At 41.1% G+C, this 19,169-nt stretch overlaps 1 protein-coding gene across 1 annotated transcript; it reads right to left on the bottom strand.

Annotated features, from left to right (window-relative positions):
- Positions 1–646: 646 nt before the first annotated feature.
- Positions 647–18,946, bottom strand: mfsd4ab (major facilitator superfamily domain containing 4Ab; the record flags this gene model as incomplete). The annotated part of the gene is made up of 10 exons (XM_080732943.1): positions 647–750; positions 1,748–1,868; positions 2,466–2,536; positions 3,960–4,107; positions 5,636–5,809; positions 6,232–6,347; positions 7,783–7,936; positions 9,727–9,987; positions 15,841–16,039; positions 18,717–18,946. The coding sequence occupies 10 exons, from the start codon at positions 18,944–18,946 to the stop codon at positions 647–649; spliced, it is 1,578 nt and encodes a 525-aa protein (XP_080589069.1).
- Between the last annotated feature and the right edge of the window lie 223 nt (positions 18,947–19,169).

The raw sequence follows: 19,169 nt of genomic DNA, 5'->3' as shown, positions 1-19,169 counted from the left end.
GATTTAGCAATCCAATAAACATTGCAGTTGATGAACATGTGTTGCATTCACTCTCTTTGCTGATGACTGTGTCAAGTGCAACTATTTTCACTGTTTTAATACAAAAGCTCTCGCCGTTTTAATGCACATATCATCGTGTACCGTACGGTAACAAAGTCACACCATATTTATACATGCATAACTCCATTAAAAAAGGAGCCCGAATGACATATAAATTAGTGTATTTCACATGGGACAACAATGACTATCACAATAATGCATTGTTCATTTAAAATGACAATTTAATACAAAAAAATACATTTATCTGCAATTGTTGGACATCTTTGATTTACATCTAAGAAATAATAGTAATAAGTGATAAGAGTTTTGAAATTACTGCCCCTAAAAGTAGCAAAACACTTCCTGACTTGGTATGGTATGTTATAAGTACGCTATGAAGTTATTTTAAGCAGACACTGCACCGGATTGGACACGGTACATAGATATCGTTATTGTAAGTAGGTCATCGTTACATTTATCTCTGTCCGTTAGGGGGAGTAAGATAATACAAAAGTACACGGAACGTATGGATTATAGCTTCTACAAATGATGTTATATCAAACACAATAAAAAGAGGTGGTTCATTGTTCAAGGGCGTTCAGGCTCCTCAGCTGCTCTGGTTGTGGTTTACCTCTATCTGCTCCACGGTTTGGGCAGCGTTATTAAATACTACTGTTGGCTCCTCCACCATGGCTGACTTTTTGGACGTTCCTTTTGGAAGGAAGGCAGAAAGGAAGACAGGGTGGGGGGAAGAGAAGGAGGGAGGATACGATGAATGATGAACTCGAAACCAAGGCCAGTTTTATCATGAACATAATTACTGATTCTATAGAAGTGGTGAGAGATAGCTAAAGAGTAACCAAACCTTACACCCACGAATGTGTGTAAAGCCTGACATCTAGTTGTGCAAAGTGGAATACTGCATCCTCAATGACATATGACATTAACACATATTTATTTTGTATGCAGTGTTGTCGTTTAATGATGTCTTAATTCTGGGGCTAAATATAACCAAAAACAAATCCTTACAATCAAATCATCTGTGAAAGACATTGTTTGGAGAACAAGGATGTATCATTAGGATTTTTGTTATTTTTTTCTTCAGTGGTAAATCATTGTGTTTGTCACGTTTTGGCGGTGGGTGTGACCTTTAGCACCCTATAGGGTTGACCAGACCCCTAGAAAGAGAGAGTTCTGACACTTACGTCGACTCCCATTGTAAGCGTGGAAAGCGGACGTGACGTCACTATTTAGCCTACTGGAGTCTGGTGTCTGCTGCTCTTCAGCCTCGTCCACCTCCATTGTAACCGAGGCATTTTCACTCGCTGGTAAGTATACTAAATCATGTCTTTTTCCCCCTTTTACGCATTCACAGGCCTCTCCAAGTACATTTAAGTCCATTTTAAAGTCAATAAAGTGATTTAGTCTACTTGACAGCGAGTGAAAATGCCTCGGTTACAATGGACGTGGATGGGGCTGAAGAGCAGCAGACTGTTGTTACTGTAGGAATGTCACCAGGCTCCAGCGACGCAAATCCCGCTTTGCGGCGAGATCAAAGCGTGCCGCTACTCTCCTCTTGTACTACTCTGGGGTTGACATCACCTGGCTCCAAAACCAGCCAATAGCAGACAGCCGCTGCAGAAGCGAGCTTTTCACCAGTCAGGCCTCCCACAGATTTGGGTTTAGTTAATAACAATGAATGGTGTACCTGTGAGGTAGTTTTTGTGCATCCGATGGAACAGCAGCAGAACGATGAAGAGGATGAAACCACCGCAGCCAATGATCATCCCACACAGCAGGAAGCTGTAGCTGCCTTCAGTCTGAATGATCTGCACATGGAACAGACATTACAGTTAAACATAAATCAAACATAGGGACTTTGTTTCAAAATCTCTGCTGGAATTTGCTTTGTTGTTTTCCACCACTTAAACCCTATATCTCTGCTGTCGGGCCAAAACCTCCTAACTCCAAAATGTTCATTTTCGGGAAAATGAGCTCAAGTGGAGTTAGGAGGTTAAGGTTTTGACCGAAGGGCTTTTTACTACTTTTCATTGGTTCAATATAACCAACACACAGACGTAAAGGGTGTTCAATAGCACATATTTATGAAAAAAAAGAGAAGGCCAATCGGGTGGAGTTAGCTGGTTTGGCAGAAAGTGTGGAGTTAGGCGGTTTTGTCCCAAGCACCTTTTACTTTCCTTTGGTTCAATATTATTTAACCAACACTCAGCTGTAAAGGGTGTTCAATAGCCCTGATATATGCCAAAAAAATCTAAAACCTCAAAAATGGAGTTAAGAGGTTTTGGCCAGACAGTGACGAAGCGGCTATTGTCATCAAATCTTCGCTCCCAGAATATGGATGCTAGGGTTCATATGGTTAAACTACTATAAATCGGTGTGTTTGGAATTTTGCAGCAAAATCTTACCGAGCCAACCACCACCTGCATCACCATCTCCCCCATCCCTGCGCTCGTTACCAGGACAGACGTTGCACATCCTGCATGGAGAAAGAGTGCTCAACTTATTATTTCCTGTTTGTCCTGTTACAGCCTTCGGTTTCATTCGCCTTCCAAATCTGATCTTCTTCACGTGACGCATTCTGTTGGCAAATGTTCGTAATACGGATTATAAATGAGGCGTTATTGTGTTTAGGGATAGGACGATAAGCTATATTATCGTTTATCGTGAGAAAAAACACTCACGATAATCGTATCGTGGAGATCGTGAAATCGTCCTCCGTCATGGGATCAATTCACCTTTTATTTGTTGAGCTGCATATCCGGTACCATTTAAACCTCCACTCTCTACCAAATCTCTTTGCAAAAAAAAAGCCGATCTACAAGCTCACAACGGGTCGCATTGCGACGCGTTGTGAGCTTGTAGATCTGCTATTTTTTGGCAAATGTTCCTCCCCAGGATAATTGATGTTGGGGATATTTTGATTAACCGCGATAATATCGTAAATCGTGATTTCTTTGGTCACAATAATCGTGATGTGAAATTTTCATATCATCCCTGATGGATAATTTTGGTAGTTAATATCTATCGTTTGAATTCAATAAATATACAGTATATATTGTGCCATGTTTCCATGTTTAGAGTATGTCACTGCCAGTGGAAAGTTTCCAGGACCCTACGTCTCTGTCTTGTTATGATCTGAGAACTATGAACTTGTCCCACGCCTAATAACGCCATGTACTGTATTCTCTTATATACAATGTCTGACCACCATTTTGTGAGAGAGAGCTCCGAAACGGATTGGATGTGTTTTCTGTACTGTTCAACATTGCCTGTCTCTCTCAAAAATATAGTAAATTTCAAATTACACACTCTTGTTTCTCTCATGTCTTATTAATTTGAATTAAGGGAATAAAGCTCCTTTTCGACTGCAGCTTTAGCACCGCACTACACAACACTACATACCACATAAAAATATCTACATTTTCTATTACACAAAAGTAACCCTATCGGTAAGGAACAAATTGACCCTTTTAACTGTGATTATATACAATATAAATTGGTATTACAACTCTCCTAATTATAATGCACTATAGTGGATTATAACTGTGATTATAATACACTATAAAGTATTGATAAATTACTATGATAACTATAATTCATTATAATGGTGGTTATAACACAATATAATCTATTATCATGTATTACAACTATATCCTGGTGGTCTAAATGAAAAGTCAGTGTAGCCTACTCTGGAATGGATACTTTTTACTACCCCGTTTAGTACCACTTTCACACCACACTACCCAGGTCCTTGTAGTGGAAAACCTGGCACAAGTGGGCGGTGTGGAGTGGTGTGGTGTTGGGCCATGTCAGTGGAGAAGTGGCTATGAGTCTTTGAATATTTCTATTAGTCCCATCCCTAAATGTGTTATTGATTTGTAGCCGCCCTGCTGTTATACCTTGGTAGTCGAGGATGTCTTCAGTATAGGCCACCATGCAGGGGAAGATGCTGCTGAGGAACAGGCCACACAAGCAGGTGCCAATAAACAGAAAGGTGCTGCTCGTGTAGAAGATAAGCAGCAACAGCACGGTGACAATGACGCCTGCCTGGAGGACACAGAGGACACGGCACCCGTCAGGAACACAACAGAGACCTAAGGGTATCAGTCATTGTCAGTCTCTTCCTTTCCGACCTACAACACCCTGGCCACGTCCTAGCTTTCGTCGGTGTGGAATGACCTCCCCCACCAGTTAGGAATGGCTATTGAAAAATAGCAGATATACAAGCTCACAGCGCGGCACCGAGTGCCGCGCTGCGAGCTTGTATATCTGCTATTTTTGAAAAGTCGTGAAAATGTGTGCAAATCTTTGAATATGTGTTTTTTAAGCGAACATTTGTAACTCAAATTTTGCTACTGGGGGGTCCCTGGAACTAAATATTTTGAGATGGGAAACAGGTTTTTCCAGAGACCTTAGAAGAAGGATTTGAAATATTCAAAGACTCGCACAAATGTTCAAGATTTTTCAAAAACAGCAGATCTACTACAAGAGCTTGTATATCTGCTATTTTTCAATAGTTAAAGCACAAGATAATGTATATTAATGCGTTCCCCAGTCTAAATGGGTTAAACCCCCTCCCCTATGAGGAAAATAGCAGATCTACAAGCTCGTAGATCGGCTATTTTCGGCAAAGAGCTTTGGTGTAGAGGGGAAAAAAGCAGACTAAGTACAGAGTGAAAGGTCAAGTTTATTAAGTATTGACGGTTCAAGTGGTTAAATATCTGAAAACACACATTGACATGAATCCAAAATACACTGATGATTGTGCTGTCAAACAATGAAACTATATGGAATCTATGAACAGGTTGTGGGGGTCCCTGCTTCATCTCTCTCTCAACTAAGGGGTCCTCGGCCTGAAAACGTTGAAGACCCCCGGTTTAGACAGATGCTAGTTTTGACCTTTACCTGGCATCCTGGTTTCTTGGCAGCACTACATTTTATTCTACGCATTCTATTTACATGAAAATGTCATGTGTTGACTAGGGTTCATGACACCCTACTACACTTTGTTCGTTTCTCTGGAACTGGCAAATTGCCTGAACCGTAAATCATACATGGGCAACTGGCGCCCCGCGGGCCCGCATGCACATGCTCCACCTTCACTTAATGCGGCCCACTGGTTAATATACGATATGATACTGATATAGCTGTATATTATTGATTTCAGCTGTTACAATTCCAAACATGCAAACATGACCCACTTTAATTACTTCAGTCTATATTAGTAGCTTAATGACTAGTAGGCCTACTAGTCTTTTTCATGTCCAATGCATTTGTATTTAAGTTCAGAAAGTTAACAGAAGAACATATATTTTTGAACATATACATTTGAAATTAAATAACATTTTTACTTTTCAGGATTCCAATAAAAAAAAACATATAGGCCTATATATATATATATATATATATATATATATATATATATATATATAATCAAGGATTCCAGGAGCTTGTAGATCGGCTATTTTTGCCCGTATATGTATAGTGGCCCTCTGGAGTGAGTGTGACAATATAGTGACCCTCTCCACCCCTGCAGTAAATGCTCAAATGAGTAAACATTCTTAATGTTATTTACCAGGTTGAACATGAGCAGCCGGACAGGCTGGATGCGGACGGAGAGTGCGATGGACAACAGACGGCCGGCGGTGATGGCCGCCCAGAAAATACTGGCCAGGTAGCCTGCCGTCTTGTGGGGCAGCGACATGGGAGACGCCACGGCGTAGGTGTACACAAAGCCAGCATACGCACCCTGACGGTACAAAGCAAAAGAACACAGACGTTTATGTTTTCTGGGAACACTGCACTGTACTCATTGTGATCTACACACAGTGGTTCTCAGCCTTTTCAGGCCGCGACCATCAAATTTCAGCCAATGCTAATGGTATTAAAAAGTCTGTAATTGTCACTTTAGAAATACCCTCTACACCCTCTAAGGTCTATACAGATACCCTCTATACAATTCAACTTTATGTTGGTTTGTTTACTGTTGAGTGAGAAAACAATGTTACATTAAGTTAATCATCTGGGGACCCCCCAAAATAATTTGGGGATCCCCCTGGGGGTCCCGACCCACAGGTTGAGAACCACTGATCTACACATGAATTAACAGGAATGGAAAACGAAGAAGAAAGATCAGCGCGTTACATTCAAACATTCACACGTCTCACTTACCACAATACCATCGGTCATGAAGAGCACCATCCCACCAAAGATATGAATCATAAAAAACGACACCGGCAGCCCACGCAGGTTATCGTTCTGACAACAGCTAAAGATATCTCCGTGACCTGAAACACAACAAACGTTATGCCATGCTCAATGTCATATTTTATTCTTTTTTTTTTTTTTCAAGAAAAGATTTCATGAAATGATTTGAAACCAACCGATAACGGTGCAATCAGTGATACAAATGGGTTTATCCTCACCAGAATAATAATAGTAATAAAAAGATATACAGCACTTGATCAGGGGTGGATTACTGCACAGGCCTACCGATAACTGGGAGGCTGAGGCGCAGGGGCCCAAGAGCTCAGGGTGCCCCTCGCCCAGAGCCTTTGTGTCAATTGTCACGGTTGTTAGCTTTGCATTTTGTGTCAAAAGGGTTGTGTTGGTTGAATTGAGTACTATTGCTGTGTTGATATGGCGATGAGATACTTGTGCTGCACTGACTAGCATTGAGTGTTTGTACACTTTTGTTTGGCACTGCTTTGTTTGTTGTGCTTTGTGTATTGCTTTTTTGTGTGTGACGGGTCACTTATGAGCGCTGAATGTTTCTTGGTCACTTTATGTATATTATTCTTTTTAGACACTTAAAGTGATAGTTCACCTATTTTTGACATAACGCTGTGTGAAATACTTGCCATTAAAACAGTGGTTAAAAATGTATTAATTGATTACCAGAGTCCTGTGGTCAGAGTTCTGGTCAGTTTCTAATGAATATTAAGTAGTTCCAATGGGGTGGGGGCCATTTGGCGTGGCCCAATCATTGAAAATAGATTAATCCACACAACTAGCGTCATTTGTATTGTTGGCCTATTTCTACCATATAGAGCGAGGTTTCGTTCTGATCAGCTGCCTGCAAAGCACCTTGTTTTGGGGAAATACGTTGCAGCGGCGTAGTGATACTGGACACAAAAAATAGTACCATGTGACAGAGGGGTCAAAGTTGAACGAAAGTTGGTCTATTTGGTAGAAATAGGTCAACAATACAAATGAAGCTAGTTTTGTGGATTCATCTATTTTTAATGATTGGGCCATGAGCCCCTTGCCAAATCACCAGAACTACTTTATATTCATCTAAAACTGACCAGAACTCTGACCACGGGACTCTGGTAATATAATGGATTAATACATTTGTAACCACTATTTTAATGGCAAGTATTTCACACAGCTTCATGTCAAAAATAGATGAACTATCACTTTAAGGCTCTATTTTGATTGTCTTAAGTACCAGCTCTTATGCCTTAACTTAAAGTCCTGTCCATACTTTCTCTGACCACCAAACTTTTCGTCGGAAAGGTCTGGTTCAACTACAAAATGACGTCACTTGTGTCTTATGAAAAGCATTACTTCCAATTAAGAGTTCACAAAGCTGCACGTCGGAAAGTCGGAACTGTCAGACGAAAGGTTTGGTGGTCAGCGACAGTATGGACAGCCCTTTAAGTTAAGTAAGCTGGTACTTAAGTACTTATGCTTACTGCTATGCCCTATTCATTTGCTTACCTCCAGTTTCCTGTTCTTTTGACTCCGAGTCTGCCCCCTGCTGGTTCTCCATGGCCAGTTCATCTTTATCCAGCAGGGCGGGGGTGGTCCTGGGACAGCAGGGGAGCAGCTGCTCTCTGTACATCAGAAACAGCACTGCCATGGGCACCGGCAGCTGTGGGCGGGGTTTACACACAGGACATTGCGTCTGAGCAGGGGTCATCGTAGCCCCATATAGAACCTCACCCTCCGCTGCATACTGTTGTGCTCCAAGATGAGGTCCTACGGGGATATCACCGGGCTGGGGTAGAATGCCTCCACGCACAGGTAGATCACCCTTTTCCCGAAATTGTATCCAAAAAGTAAAGGTAGTTCCACACTCGCAGAGTATAATTTTCCATCCGTCGGTACATAAAACATGCACTACGCCGTTGGGAAACGGTTTAAATCACTTATTTAGTCTCATTAAATTCGGAAAAGCCCCCGGCGGCAGGTGCCAGTACTGCACCCTTCCCATTGTAGCAGAATAAGGAGCAGTACTGGCCACCAGCCGCCGGGGGAGTTCCAGTTGAATGGGAAAACATTACACTGGCAGACAAAACAAAAGCGATTATGCCGTAGTGCATGTTTTATGTACCGTGGGATGGAAAATCATACCCTGGGGGCTGGGAGTGTGGAACTACCTTTACTTTTTGGATACAATTTCAGGAAAGATCTACCACGGTGTGGAGGCATTCATTCTACCCCAGCCCGGGGATATCTCCGTAGGACCTCATCTCAGAGCACAACAGTATGCAGCGGAGGGTGAGGTTCTATATGGGGCTAGGGTCATCATCGCTATGTTGGTTTGTGGTGGACATTTTTGTCAAAATTCTGTTTTTACCACAGACATACACTTTTTTTTATTTATTTTTTTACCAGAAACACATAAAGAGATAGCCCTGAATGACCATAACCATAACAGGTCTGTAACTCTGGGATTGTAGAACTAGAAATGGAACGTTATGGCTCCATTTGGTTCCATTTGTACACCTTCAGAGTTATGGGGGTCCTTGCAAATAAAATGTTTGAGAAACACTAGTAATGTAGTGCTAATATGCCACTGTGGCGTGGTAAATAAGTGTCACACATAAGAAAACACGGAGACTTGACATTCAGTAATTAGGCACTATGATCAAAATAACAACATTATAATGGTGTGTAAAACAGAAAATCCCAAATGTGTCTGTGAACGGACACATTGATGAGCCCTGCGTCTGAGGAAATGTCTCTGCATAATGTAATGAAAGAATCAAGGATTAACGGACTAGAAATAGGTGGTCAAAGGTCAATGTCACCGCACTGAGTGACCTCACAAAACATGTTCATTAAATCTTCATTAAGTCTTCATTCACAACATCATTGTTTCTCAAATGGGGGTATGAGTACCCCTAGGGCAGGGGTGGGCAACTTTAATGATGAGCAATAATAGCCGATCTACAAGCAAAAAATGCATCACACTGTGACACATTTGGGGTTGTAGAGCTGCTATTTTTGCTATTTTTGAATTGGAATCCTGAAAAGTTACATTTTAATTTAATTTCAAATGCACTTAGTTATACTTATGTTAACTTCATGAACTTAAATAGAAATACATTCAACATAGCACTTTTTTTAAATACTTGTCATTAACCTACTAATACTGAAGTAATTAAAGCAATTCATGTTTGTATGTTTGGAATTGGAACAGCTGAAATCAATAATATATCAGTAATCTGATATTAACCTGCGGGTCGCATTAAGTGAAGGTGGGGGCCGCATGCCCAGGTATGCTCTAGGGATACGCGAGGGTACTGCATGGGGTACGTGAGAACATTTTGAAAATGGGGATATTTGGATCCATTTGGTTAATTTGGTTCCATTTGTACACTGTCAGAGTCAAGGGGAGACCTTGGCATTTGAAAGTTTGAGAAACACTGGTCTTACGTTGATAAGTGCCATGATCCAGAAAGCATAGTGCACAATGGACTCCTCCTCAGGCTCAACGTGGTGGGTGGGGCTGGGCAGGAGTTGGCTGTGGCTGATGTTGTGGAGGACCATGGGACTGTTCCTCAGCGTGTTCCTGAAGTGATGCATGATCTGCTCGGTGTCGTTCCCGGTGTGGTTCCCACAGCCCGTCTCTGACAGGAATGGATCCGCGATCAGCGGACTCACCAGGGCTCCGAACCCGATGAAGAAATGCAACGCCTGCAGAGTGGGGCGGAACATTGATGAATAACAGCTTTTTTCCCAGAAAGAAATCCGTCTGAATCGACAATAATAAAAACTTTTAGCCGTTTCAAACATGGTTATTAGTTACCACTGTTTCCCAAACTGTGGGTCGGGACCAATTTGTGGATCACAAATTGGTCCCAAATTGTTTTTTTTTGTTTTTTTTTATCAAAATATGTTTTTTTTCATGAATTAAAAAACAAAACCGATGATTTTTCAAAATGATTTCATGAATAAATAAAAACAAAATCAAATACATTCCATAAATTATGTTTAAGAAGTAGTGAATATAGCCGATCTACAAGCTGATCAGCTATTTTTGCTAGTTTGGGTCCTCTTTTGGGTCTCGAGCAAAAAGGTTTGTGAACCACTGCATTATACATTTGTAGCGGGGCAGGTAAATGCATTTTTGCACTAAAATACTTCACAAGTGGAAAGAAACCTAAAACTTTTCACAAGTACTCCTTAGGGGTTGTTCCTATGATAAAACACGTTAGACACTGAAAAATCAAAATGGCTGCCATGTTTCCAAGATGGCTGCCTCTGAACAGTACGCCAGCCAGTTAATGTCCGATTTTCATAATATTAGAGTTGTTTTGTAGGTTTTAAAACATCGTGAGTTCATTTATTACTCTTTTAAAGCAGCCAGAATAACTTTTCTGACTTTTGGTTGGGGTCTTTCCTCACCTGGGACCCCCCAAACAGACCCCTGAGCTTATCTGAGTAGTCGCTTTGCTCCTGCTCCAGAGCAATGTTAAATTAGATCATAACTGAAGCATTAAAGTTGTTGTTGTAACTGGGCTCTGAAAGCAAAAATGAGTAGTAGCAAATACCCAGGGGTCTTCCACAGGGGTCCCGGACCCCTAGGGGGTCCTCAGAGTTACTACAGGAGGCCTGCCGAATCTTGATGGGGAAGTTCCTTTTTTTTATATGTATATATATTTTTACATTTGAAACCGTTTTTATTAGTATTCTCAGTATTATTTATAACATGTGTGTGTTAGACAGACAGGTTCACAGGTATTGCAAGAATTAAGGTATTGCAACTTCTCACTTTGGGCGCACAGTCTAACATGTCCATTTATTGCATTGCACTAACACTGACAACACAACACACACACACCTCTTTGTTATCGTCACCCCAAAACCAGCACCCTATCCTCTTAAAGAGCTCACGGTCAATTGTACCCAAAGAAATTCACTACTATACATGTCCTCCCTAATAATGTTGACAGTTTCCACTATATCATTTGCAGGGAGGAGAGTGCAAGGCAGGTTATTGTTTGAGCAGCTGCACCGTCCCTTGTAACCTGCTTTGCAAACACATTTGATGAGCTTTGCCTTTGCAGCAGGGATGGCAAGAAACCTGACTGGAACATACCCTCCACTCTCTGAATTCCATCTATTTTTTCAATTGATGGAAGCTCAGGGCAATTTGTCAGGTATGACGAAGTAGGCATCATAATACGATACCTTCATCAAGGGACATGATTTTGAGGAAGTGCAAAAACATGAAGAGGCTGATACCCCGATTCCTTATCAAGTCCTTGCCTCCGGTACAAAAAAAGGAAATTGATATATTCGAGTGAGTTCAAGTTGATGTTACAAATGTCAAGGGTTCCTTTGCGTTTTTCAGGTGATGACTGGGGAAGAACATTTGTTGGAATCACCAAAAAGACATGGGTCAATGCCTACTTGATGATGATGATGATGATGATGATGATGACCAAGCCACTAACCGCTTCAAGGACCTTGGCAAGGTCATTGGCCATTCCTCCTGAGCTTATAAATTGTGAGCTTCCATCAACATTGCAGTCCGAACATTTTGCATGCCATGTTTACAGTTCAAAAGGTCCAACAACCCTGGGATTACTCAGATGGGAACTATTTCTGTCAAATAACTTGGAGGGTGAGATGCTACCTCCAACTCGTGCTGCACTGCTACCACATTACCTCCGTGCCAACTCCGTCACAATGCAGGATAAATCATACCTGACAAATTTCCCTGTGCTTCCACCAATCGAAGAAAATAGATGGAATTCAGAGAGTGGAGGGTATATTCCAGGTTTCAGTTTTCTTGCTCTCCCTGCTCCAAAGGCAGTACTTGAGCCCATCAAATGTGTCTGCAAAGCAGGTTGTAAGGGACGGTGCAGCTGCTCAAATAACCTGCCTTTCACTCTATGCTATGGTGGAGACTGTGTCAACACTATTAGGTTGGACATTGAAGATGATGATGTTGATGAAGACGAATATATCCTGCATGTCTGAAATTACTGTAGTGTAGTGAATCTCTTTGGGCGTAATTAACCATGGGCTCTATAAGAGGATAAGGTGAGGGTTTTGGGGTGACAATAACAAAGAGGTGTGTGTGTGTGTGTGTGTGTGTGTGTGTGTGTGTGTGTGTGTGTGTGTGTGTGTGTGTGTGTGTGTGTGTGTGTGTGTGTGTGTGTGTGTGTGTGTGTGTGTGTGTGTGTGTACAAACATTCCCGTGTCATTCCATCCATGTTTCATCTCTGTGATAACTTGGAAATGTTTGCATCTTTGACAGCTAATACACCAGATGTTGTTGTGGTTGATGAAGAGTCCAGGGAAGTGTCTGTATTGGAGATGGCCTGCACCTTTGACCCTAGCCTAGAGGAAGCTTTCATGACCAAGGTCATTAAATACCAACCTCTCCTAAATACGATCTCAGAGCTGGGGTACAGGTGCAGACTATTTGTTTTCATATTTGGCAGCCTAGGACATACCCACAGGCTGGTTGTTAGAGGGTTTCAACAACTTGGAGTGCCTAAAAAAGAGGCAAAAAGGCTGGCAAAGTATTGTTCCGTCTCCGCTATAATCGGCAGCCGCCACATATGGCGGAGACGCTGTTACTTATACCCGTAGAGTACCAAGTGCCTTGCTATTGTATCATGAAGACATAATGCCATGATTTTGTAAATGTTACTCTACTGCACCTATACTATTTGTGTCCTTGTATGCATCTCCTTTGTGTGGACATAAATAAATGGTTAAAATGTGTGTGTGTGTGTGTGTGTGTGTGTGTGTGTGTGTGTGTGTGTGTGTGTGTGTGTGTGTGTGTGTGTGTGTGTGTGTGTGTGTGTGTGTGTGTGTGTGTGTGTTGTCAGTGTGAGTGCAGTGCAATAAATGGAAATGTTGTTCTGCACCCAAAGTGAAAAGTTGCAATACCTTCATTATTGCAATCCCTGCAGTAACAGCTGTCAACCATAACTGTTTTAACACAAAAAACATTATAAATAATACTGAGAATACTAATAAACCATCAAAGTACAATACATAAAACCAGGATACATAAAAACATTCAAAGTTTCAAATGTAAAAAAAAAAGAAAAAAAAAAGATCTCATCGAGATTTGGCAGGCCCCCTGTAATAGCTCTGAGGACCCCCCCAGGGGTCCCGGACCCCCCGTGGAAGACCTCTGTTATTTGCTACTAGTCATTTTTTATTTCAGAGCATATTTCAGATCTAATTTAACATTGTTCTGGTGCAGGAGCAGAGCGATTACTGAAATAGGCTCAGGGGTCTGTCTGGGGGGTCCCAGGTGAGGAAAGACCCCAACCAAAAGTCAGAAAGGTTATTCTGGCTGCTTTAAAAGTGTAATAAATGAACTCAGGATGTTTTAAAACCTACAAAACAACTCTAATATTATGAAAATTCGATATTAACTGGCTGGCGTACTGTAAAACATATCCGAAAAGGCGGCCATCTTTAAAACTGGCGGACATTTTGAAAATTAAGTGTCTAATGTGATTTTTCTAAAGAATGACCCAAGAGGTACACTCTGTAAAATTGTGGTGCTTCTTTCCAGAACTGAAGTATTGTTCTCCTTAACAGCCCCGCTATTGCAGAGGTTTGTCTGTCTAAAGGTCGGTCTGTGTGTCTGTGTGTCTGGAGTTAATCTGGCAAATGTCTTGTGCACACTGCCAGTAGGCCAAATAAGCATATTTTTTTTACTTTTAATAGTTTACTTACATTTTTATTATGGAAGTCAATGGGGCTCTGATTGGGCTGCAACCGTACCCAAATTTGGAGTCATACATCATAAACATGTCATAGATAGGCCTAGATGACGTCTCTAAAGTCTCATCCAAGATCCACATTGGAGTCATAAGGTCTAAGTGATTAATTCATATATATATATTTTATATAAACATTATTATAAAGAAGATCAGATGAATGAAATTCTCTTCATTGTGTCGAGAGGATGCTGTTTATACTTTGGCCCACCGCAGCTAGATGCTACTTGAATGTTAATGCTATCCCAACCACACTGTTTTACAGCCAAAAAAGCCGCTGGCAGCAGTAGATTGCTAAATTGCTTCTTCCCTTAGACAATCAGATATAAACGACCTGGTCAGAGAAAAGACAAATAAGCTCGGGAAATGCTAATACCGGAGTTTACAAATGGAACCAACAGGTCCATTTGTACATACACTCTAGATACACTCAACCTCAGTGGTGGTGGGCAGGGACTTTACCACTGTGCCACCGGAGTGTCCCTTAAACCCTACACACTGAATTGCCCTGGGTCCCCAGGGCTTTACTTATACTAGGCCTACTTTCCTCGCCAGGGTTTACATTAGTCCAGACAGTGGTTTAAGTCAGTGGTTCTCAACCTTTTCAGGCACTGACCCCCAAAATAATCATATTTGAACTGAGGACCCCAGAGTTGAGGCATACATTTTGTATAACACGGTTCTATTGTGAAAATAGCAGATCTACATGCCAATGTTTAATTTTTCATTTTAGAGGTATTAAAAAATCCTTAAATTGTCACTTTAGAAATGTGCTGGTACCCTCTATATATTTAAATTGCATTTTGGTTTGTTTACTGTTGAGTGAGAAAACATTGTTGCACATTAAGTTAATCATCTGGGGACCCCCCAAAATAATGTGGGGACCCGCCTGAGGGTCCCGACTAGGGCATTCACCAAATATTCGAATATCAATGTCACTATTCAACGTTGTTCACCGAAGTCGAATATTCGCTTATTTTTTTTATAGTTTTCTCTTTAAAAAATATATAGTTTATAAAGCTTGGCGAGATAGGAAGTCATAAGAATGAGTTGCCAATGCCCCTGGTGGATGAATTTGTTAATGCTCTATACCAGGGGTTCTCAAACCTTTTTAGGTCATGACCTTCAAAATAAACATATTTGAACTGGGGACCCCCACCCTGATAAGTATTTGGTTCCGCAGATAAATATTGTGAAAATAGCAGATCAGCTATTTTCACAATGTTCGCCTCTTGCTTACTTAAAGACCCAATGAAATGACTATTTTGGGTATTTTATTTTGAAGTTTCAGTTTGAAAAGGAAGCCTGTGTGTTTCTGAACCTATCCGAGGGGACCAGCCCTTCAAGCGATGGGATGTAAAATCTGAGTAATGGGAGTAATGGGAGCCAGCAATGGGAAACAAACAGGTGAATGTAATCAAAGGTTCATTTATATTCAAAAAACTCTATCTATGTCATCACTTTTTGAATTTCTGTTCACAGGAAGTAATTAAGAATGGCCTATTTAGGGACCTTTGATATAAATATACACAAAAATTGTTTATTTTCTATTTTTTTGGCATCTAGTGTTAGGCATGGCCATATTATCACTACAGATATGCTCTAAAAGTGTGAAAAACATGTTTTTGATTTCACCCCGTCTTTAATATTTGACAGTTTGGCCAGTCCTGTCGAATATTCGACTATTCGAATACTTTGGGGTCGAATAATTCGAATACAAAAAATCACTATTTGTGAATGCCCTAGTCCCGACTCCCGACCCACAGGGTTGAGAACCACTGGTTTAAGTTACCTGCAAGAACATGGCGGAATCCTTCTGATAGATGGTGACCAGCTGGATGTTGGCGATGGTGTCGATGATGCCCATGGCCAGGCCCGACACCGCCATGGCGATGGCCAGAATCAGCACCGTGTTGCACCATGGTATTATGGCAAATATCACCGAGATGACGAGAGCAGAGATGAACAAGGCAGACAGAGCGCTGAACAACCTAAGAGGGGATAAGACAGAATAAAGTGAGCTGCATTAATGGAAGTCAATTAGGAATTATGGTTTCCCCATTTGTTTTTGTTTAGAGCAGTGGTTGTGGTTCACAACCTTTTCAGGCCGCAACCCCCCAAAATAATCATATTTTAACTGGGGACCCCCCCATCCTGACGAGCACTAAGAGTTGAGGCATTATGTTGTGTATAACACGGTTCTATAGTGAAAACAGCAGATCTTCATCGGCTATTTTCACAATTTCTGCCTCTGATATTTGACAATTTGGCCAATGTTTAATTTGTCATTTAAGAGGTATTAAAAAGTCCTTAAATTGTCACTTTAGAAATGTGCAGATACTCTCTATACACTTTAACCTTTTGTTGGTTTGTTTACTGTTGAGTGAGAAAGCAATGTTGCACATAGAGTTAATCATCTGGGGACCCCCCAAATAATTTGGCGACCCCCCTGGAGGTCCCGACCCACTGGTTTAGAAAACAAAAATTGTACAATAATTAAATGCAATTCTCTTTTTTGTATACAGTGCAGAAAAAAACAAACACTACAGTTCTGTGGAGTAAACAGCTAGCCTGCATGGCATTATCCAGACTGATTCCATGGATTCACTCACACCACGTTCCTCCACGGTATCAGGAACATGTGAGTGAATCCACATTATCAGTTTGTATAATGCCTGGCTAGTAATCAGCCACAGTATGAGAAGCACACGCACACACGCACGCACGCACGCACACATGCACACACACACACACACACACACACACACACACACACACACACACACACACACACACACACACACACACACACACACACACACACACACACACACACACACAGACAGAGACAGACAGACACACACCTCTTTAACCAGTACAGCCCCTTTTCCACTGACATGGCCCAACACCACACCACTCCACACCGCCCACTTGTGAAAGGTTTTCCACTACAAGGACCTGGGTAGAGTGGTGTGAAAGCAGTACTAAACATGGTACTAAAAATTATCCAATCTAGAGTGCTGTAGGTCTGAGCTACTGTAGGCCAAACGGGGCCAAACGATCATTCACTGACTTTTCACCAGGATATAGTTGTAATACATGATAATAGATTCTATTGTACACGTTATAACCACTTTTATAATCTATTATAGTGTATTATAATTATTACAGTAATACATTAATACTTTATATTGTATTATAATCACAGTTATAGTATATTATAATTTAGTTGTAATACAAATTGATATTGTATTATAATCACAGTTAAAAGGGTCAATTTGTTTCTTACCGATAGGGGTACTTTTGTGTAATGGAAAATGTAGATATTTTTAACTGTTTTTTTTTTTTTACTTTAACTGTGATTATAATACAATATAAAGTATTAATGTATTACTATGATAATTATAATACACTATAATAGATTACAATAGTGGTTATATAACACAATAGAATCTATTATCATGTATTACAACTATATCCTGGTGGTCTAAATGAAAAGTCAGTGAGTGATCAGTCATTATGAAGTGTTTGGCCCTGTTTGGTCTAGCTCAGACCTACTCTAGATTGGATACATTTTAGTACCACGTTTAGTTCCACTTTCACACCACTCTACCATGGTCCTTGTAGTGGTAAACCTGGCACAAGTGGGCGGTGTGGTGTGGAGTGGTGTGGTGTTGGTGCTATGGAAAAGGGGATTATGTGACACCTAAAGCCTGGGTTTCCGAGGCTACCCAGGGTCTAAATGTCTCTTAAAGGGAGACCACCTCCAACATGCTGCATCAACCATACACATTGTTTAACCACAAATTAAACAATGCTTAAGAAGTAGTGAAAATAGACGATCCACAAGTTCACAATGCGTCGAGCTTGTAGAGCTGCTATTTTCACTAGTTTGGGTCCTGGGGAGACATCAAATTTCTCTTTTGGGTCAACAAGTTGACTGAGTCGACTTCATTACACAAGTCGACTCCCACCAGTGAAAGTCGAAGTTGAAAAAATAAATCCTTTGTATTGTTATCATTATTTTTGCTCCATGTGTGCGTCTGAACAGCATTCAAACAATAGGATTGCTTATTGTCAAGGACGGAATGATCCAATATTACAGTGCTACATTACATTAATTGGTATAACATGGTTCTATTGTGAAAATAGCAGATCTACATGCTCACAACGCCTTGCGATGCGAGGCGTTGTGAGCATGTAGATTTTCACAATTTCTGCCTCTATATATTTGACAATTTGGACAATGTTTAATTTGTCATTTTAGAGGTATTAAAAAGTTCTTAAATTGTCACTTTAGAAATGTGCAGATAACCTCTATAAACTTAAACTTTATGTTGGTTTGTTTACAGTTGAGTGAGAAAACAATGTTGCACATTAAGTTAATCATCTGGGGACCCCCCAAAATAATTGGGGGTCATGTGTGATGTGATGACGTCATCAAACAATAAAGTCGACTTCAACTCAACTTTTTACTGAGTCGAGTCGACTTGCAAAAATCCCAAGTCGTTAATGCCCTAGTCTCGAGCTGTAGAGCAAATCTCTTCACCCCGGGATAAAAGGGATGCTATGGTTCATGAGGTTCAAATAACATTTTATCCTTTGAAACAAGTTCTGGGTTGCAGCTTCACCTCTGAAACAGAACACGCCAAGAGCAGCTATACTCACGTCTTCTTGAAAACGCCACCGATGGAGCTGCCAATGAGCAAGCAGAACTGCTGCGAGAAGAACACCCAGGTGATCTGACTGAGCGTGGAGTTGGTCTGGCACTGCAAGTCCAATATGGTAGGTCCAAGGAAGGCGATGCAGAGTCCAAAGCTGAAGAACACGCTCCAGTAGGTCAGAGTGTGATGGGCATTCCGTTTGAACAGAGTTAGTATCCTCTCTTCCACAAACATCCTGACCGATACTTCGGAAACGCCGAGGAGTAACGTAACGCAGGTTCACAGATGTGGTTCCAGTCAGTGAGGGACTAGTTTAGATCTCAGTATGAGACAACTATAGTAAGATTCTTGCCATCTTGGTTTCTTTTAAAGCTGCACCAGAGCAGGCCTGTACCCTCCTCTTTGAATTGCATAACTCAAAGGATGTCCTCCGTAGTTAATGGGTAAAGTGGAGTTT

This window comes from Nannobrachium achirus (genome assembly GCF_963921795.1).
Source record: "Nannobrachium achirus genome assembly, chromosome: 9".
Taxonomy (NCBI): domain Eukaryota; kingdom Metazoa; phylum Chordata; class Actinopteri; order Myctophiformes; family Myctophidae; genus Nannobrachium; species Nannobrachium achirus.
Note: the sequence above shows the minus strand (reverse complement) of the source record. Positions and strands in the feature narration are given on the sequence as shown.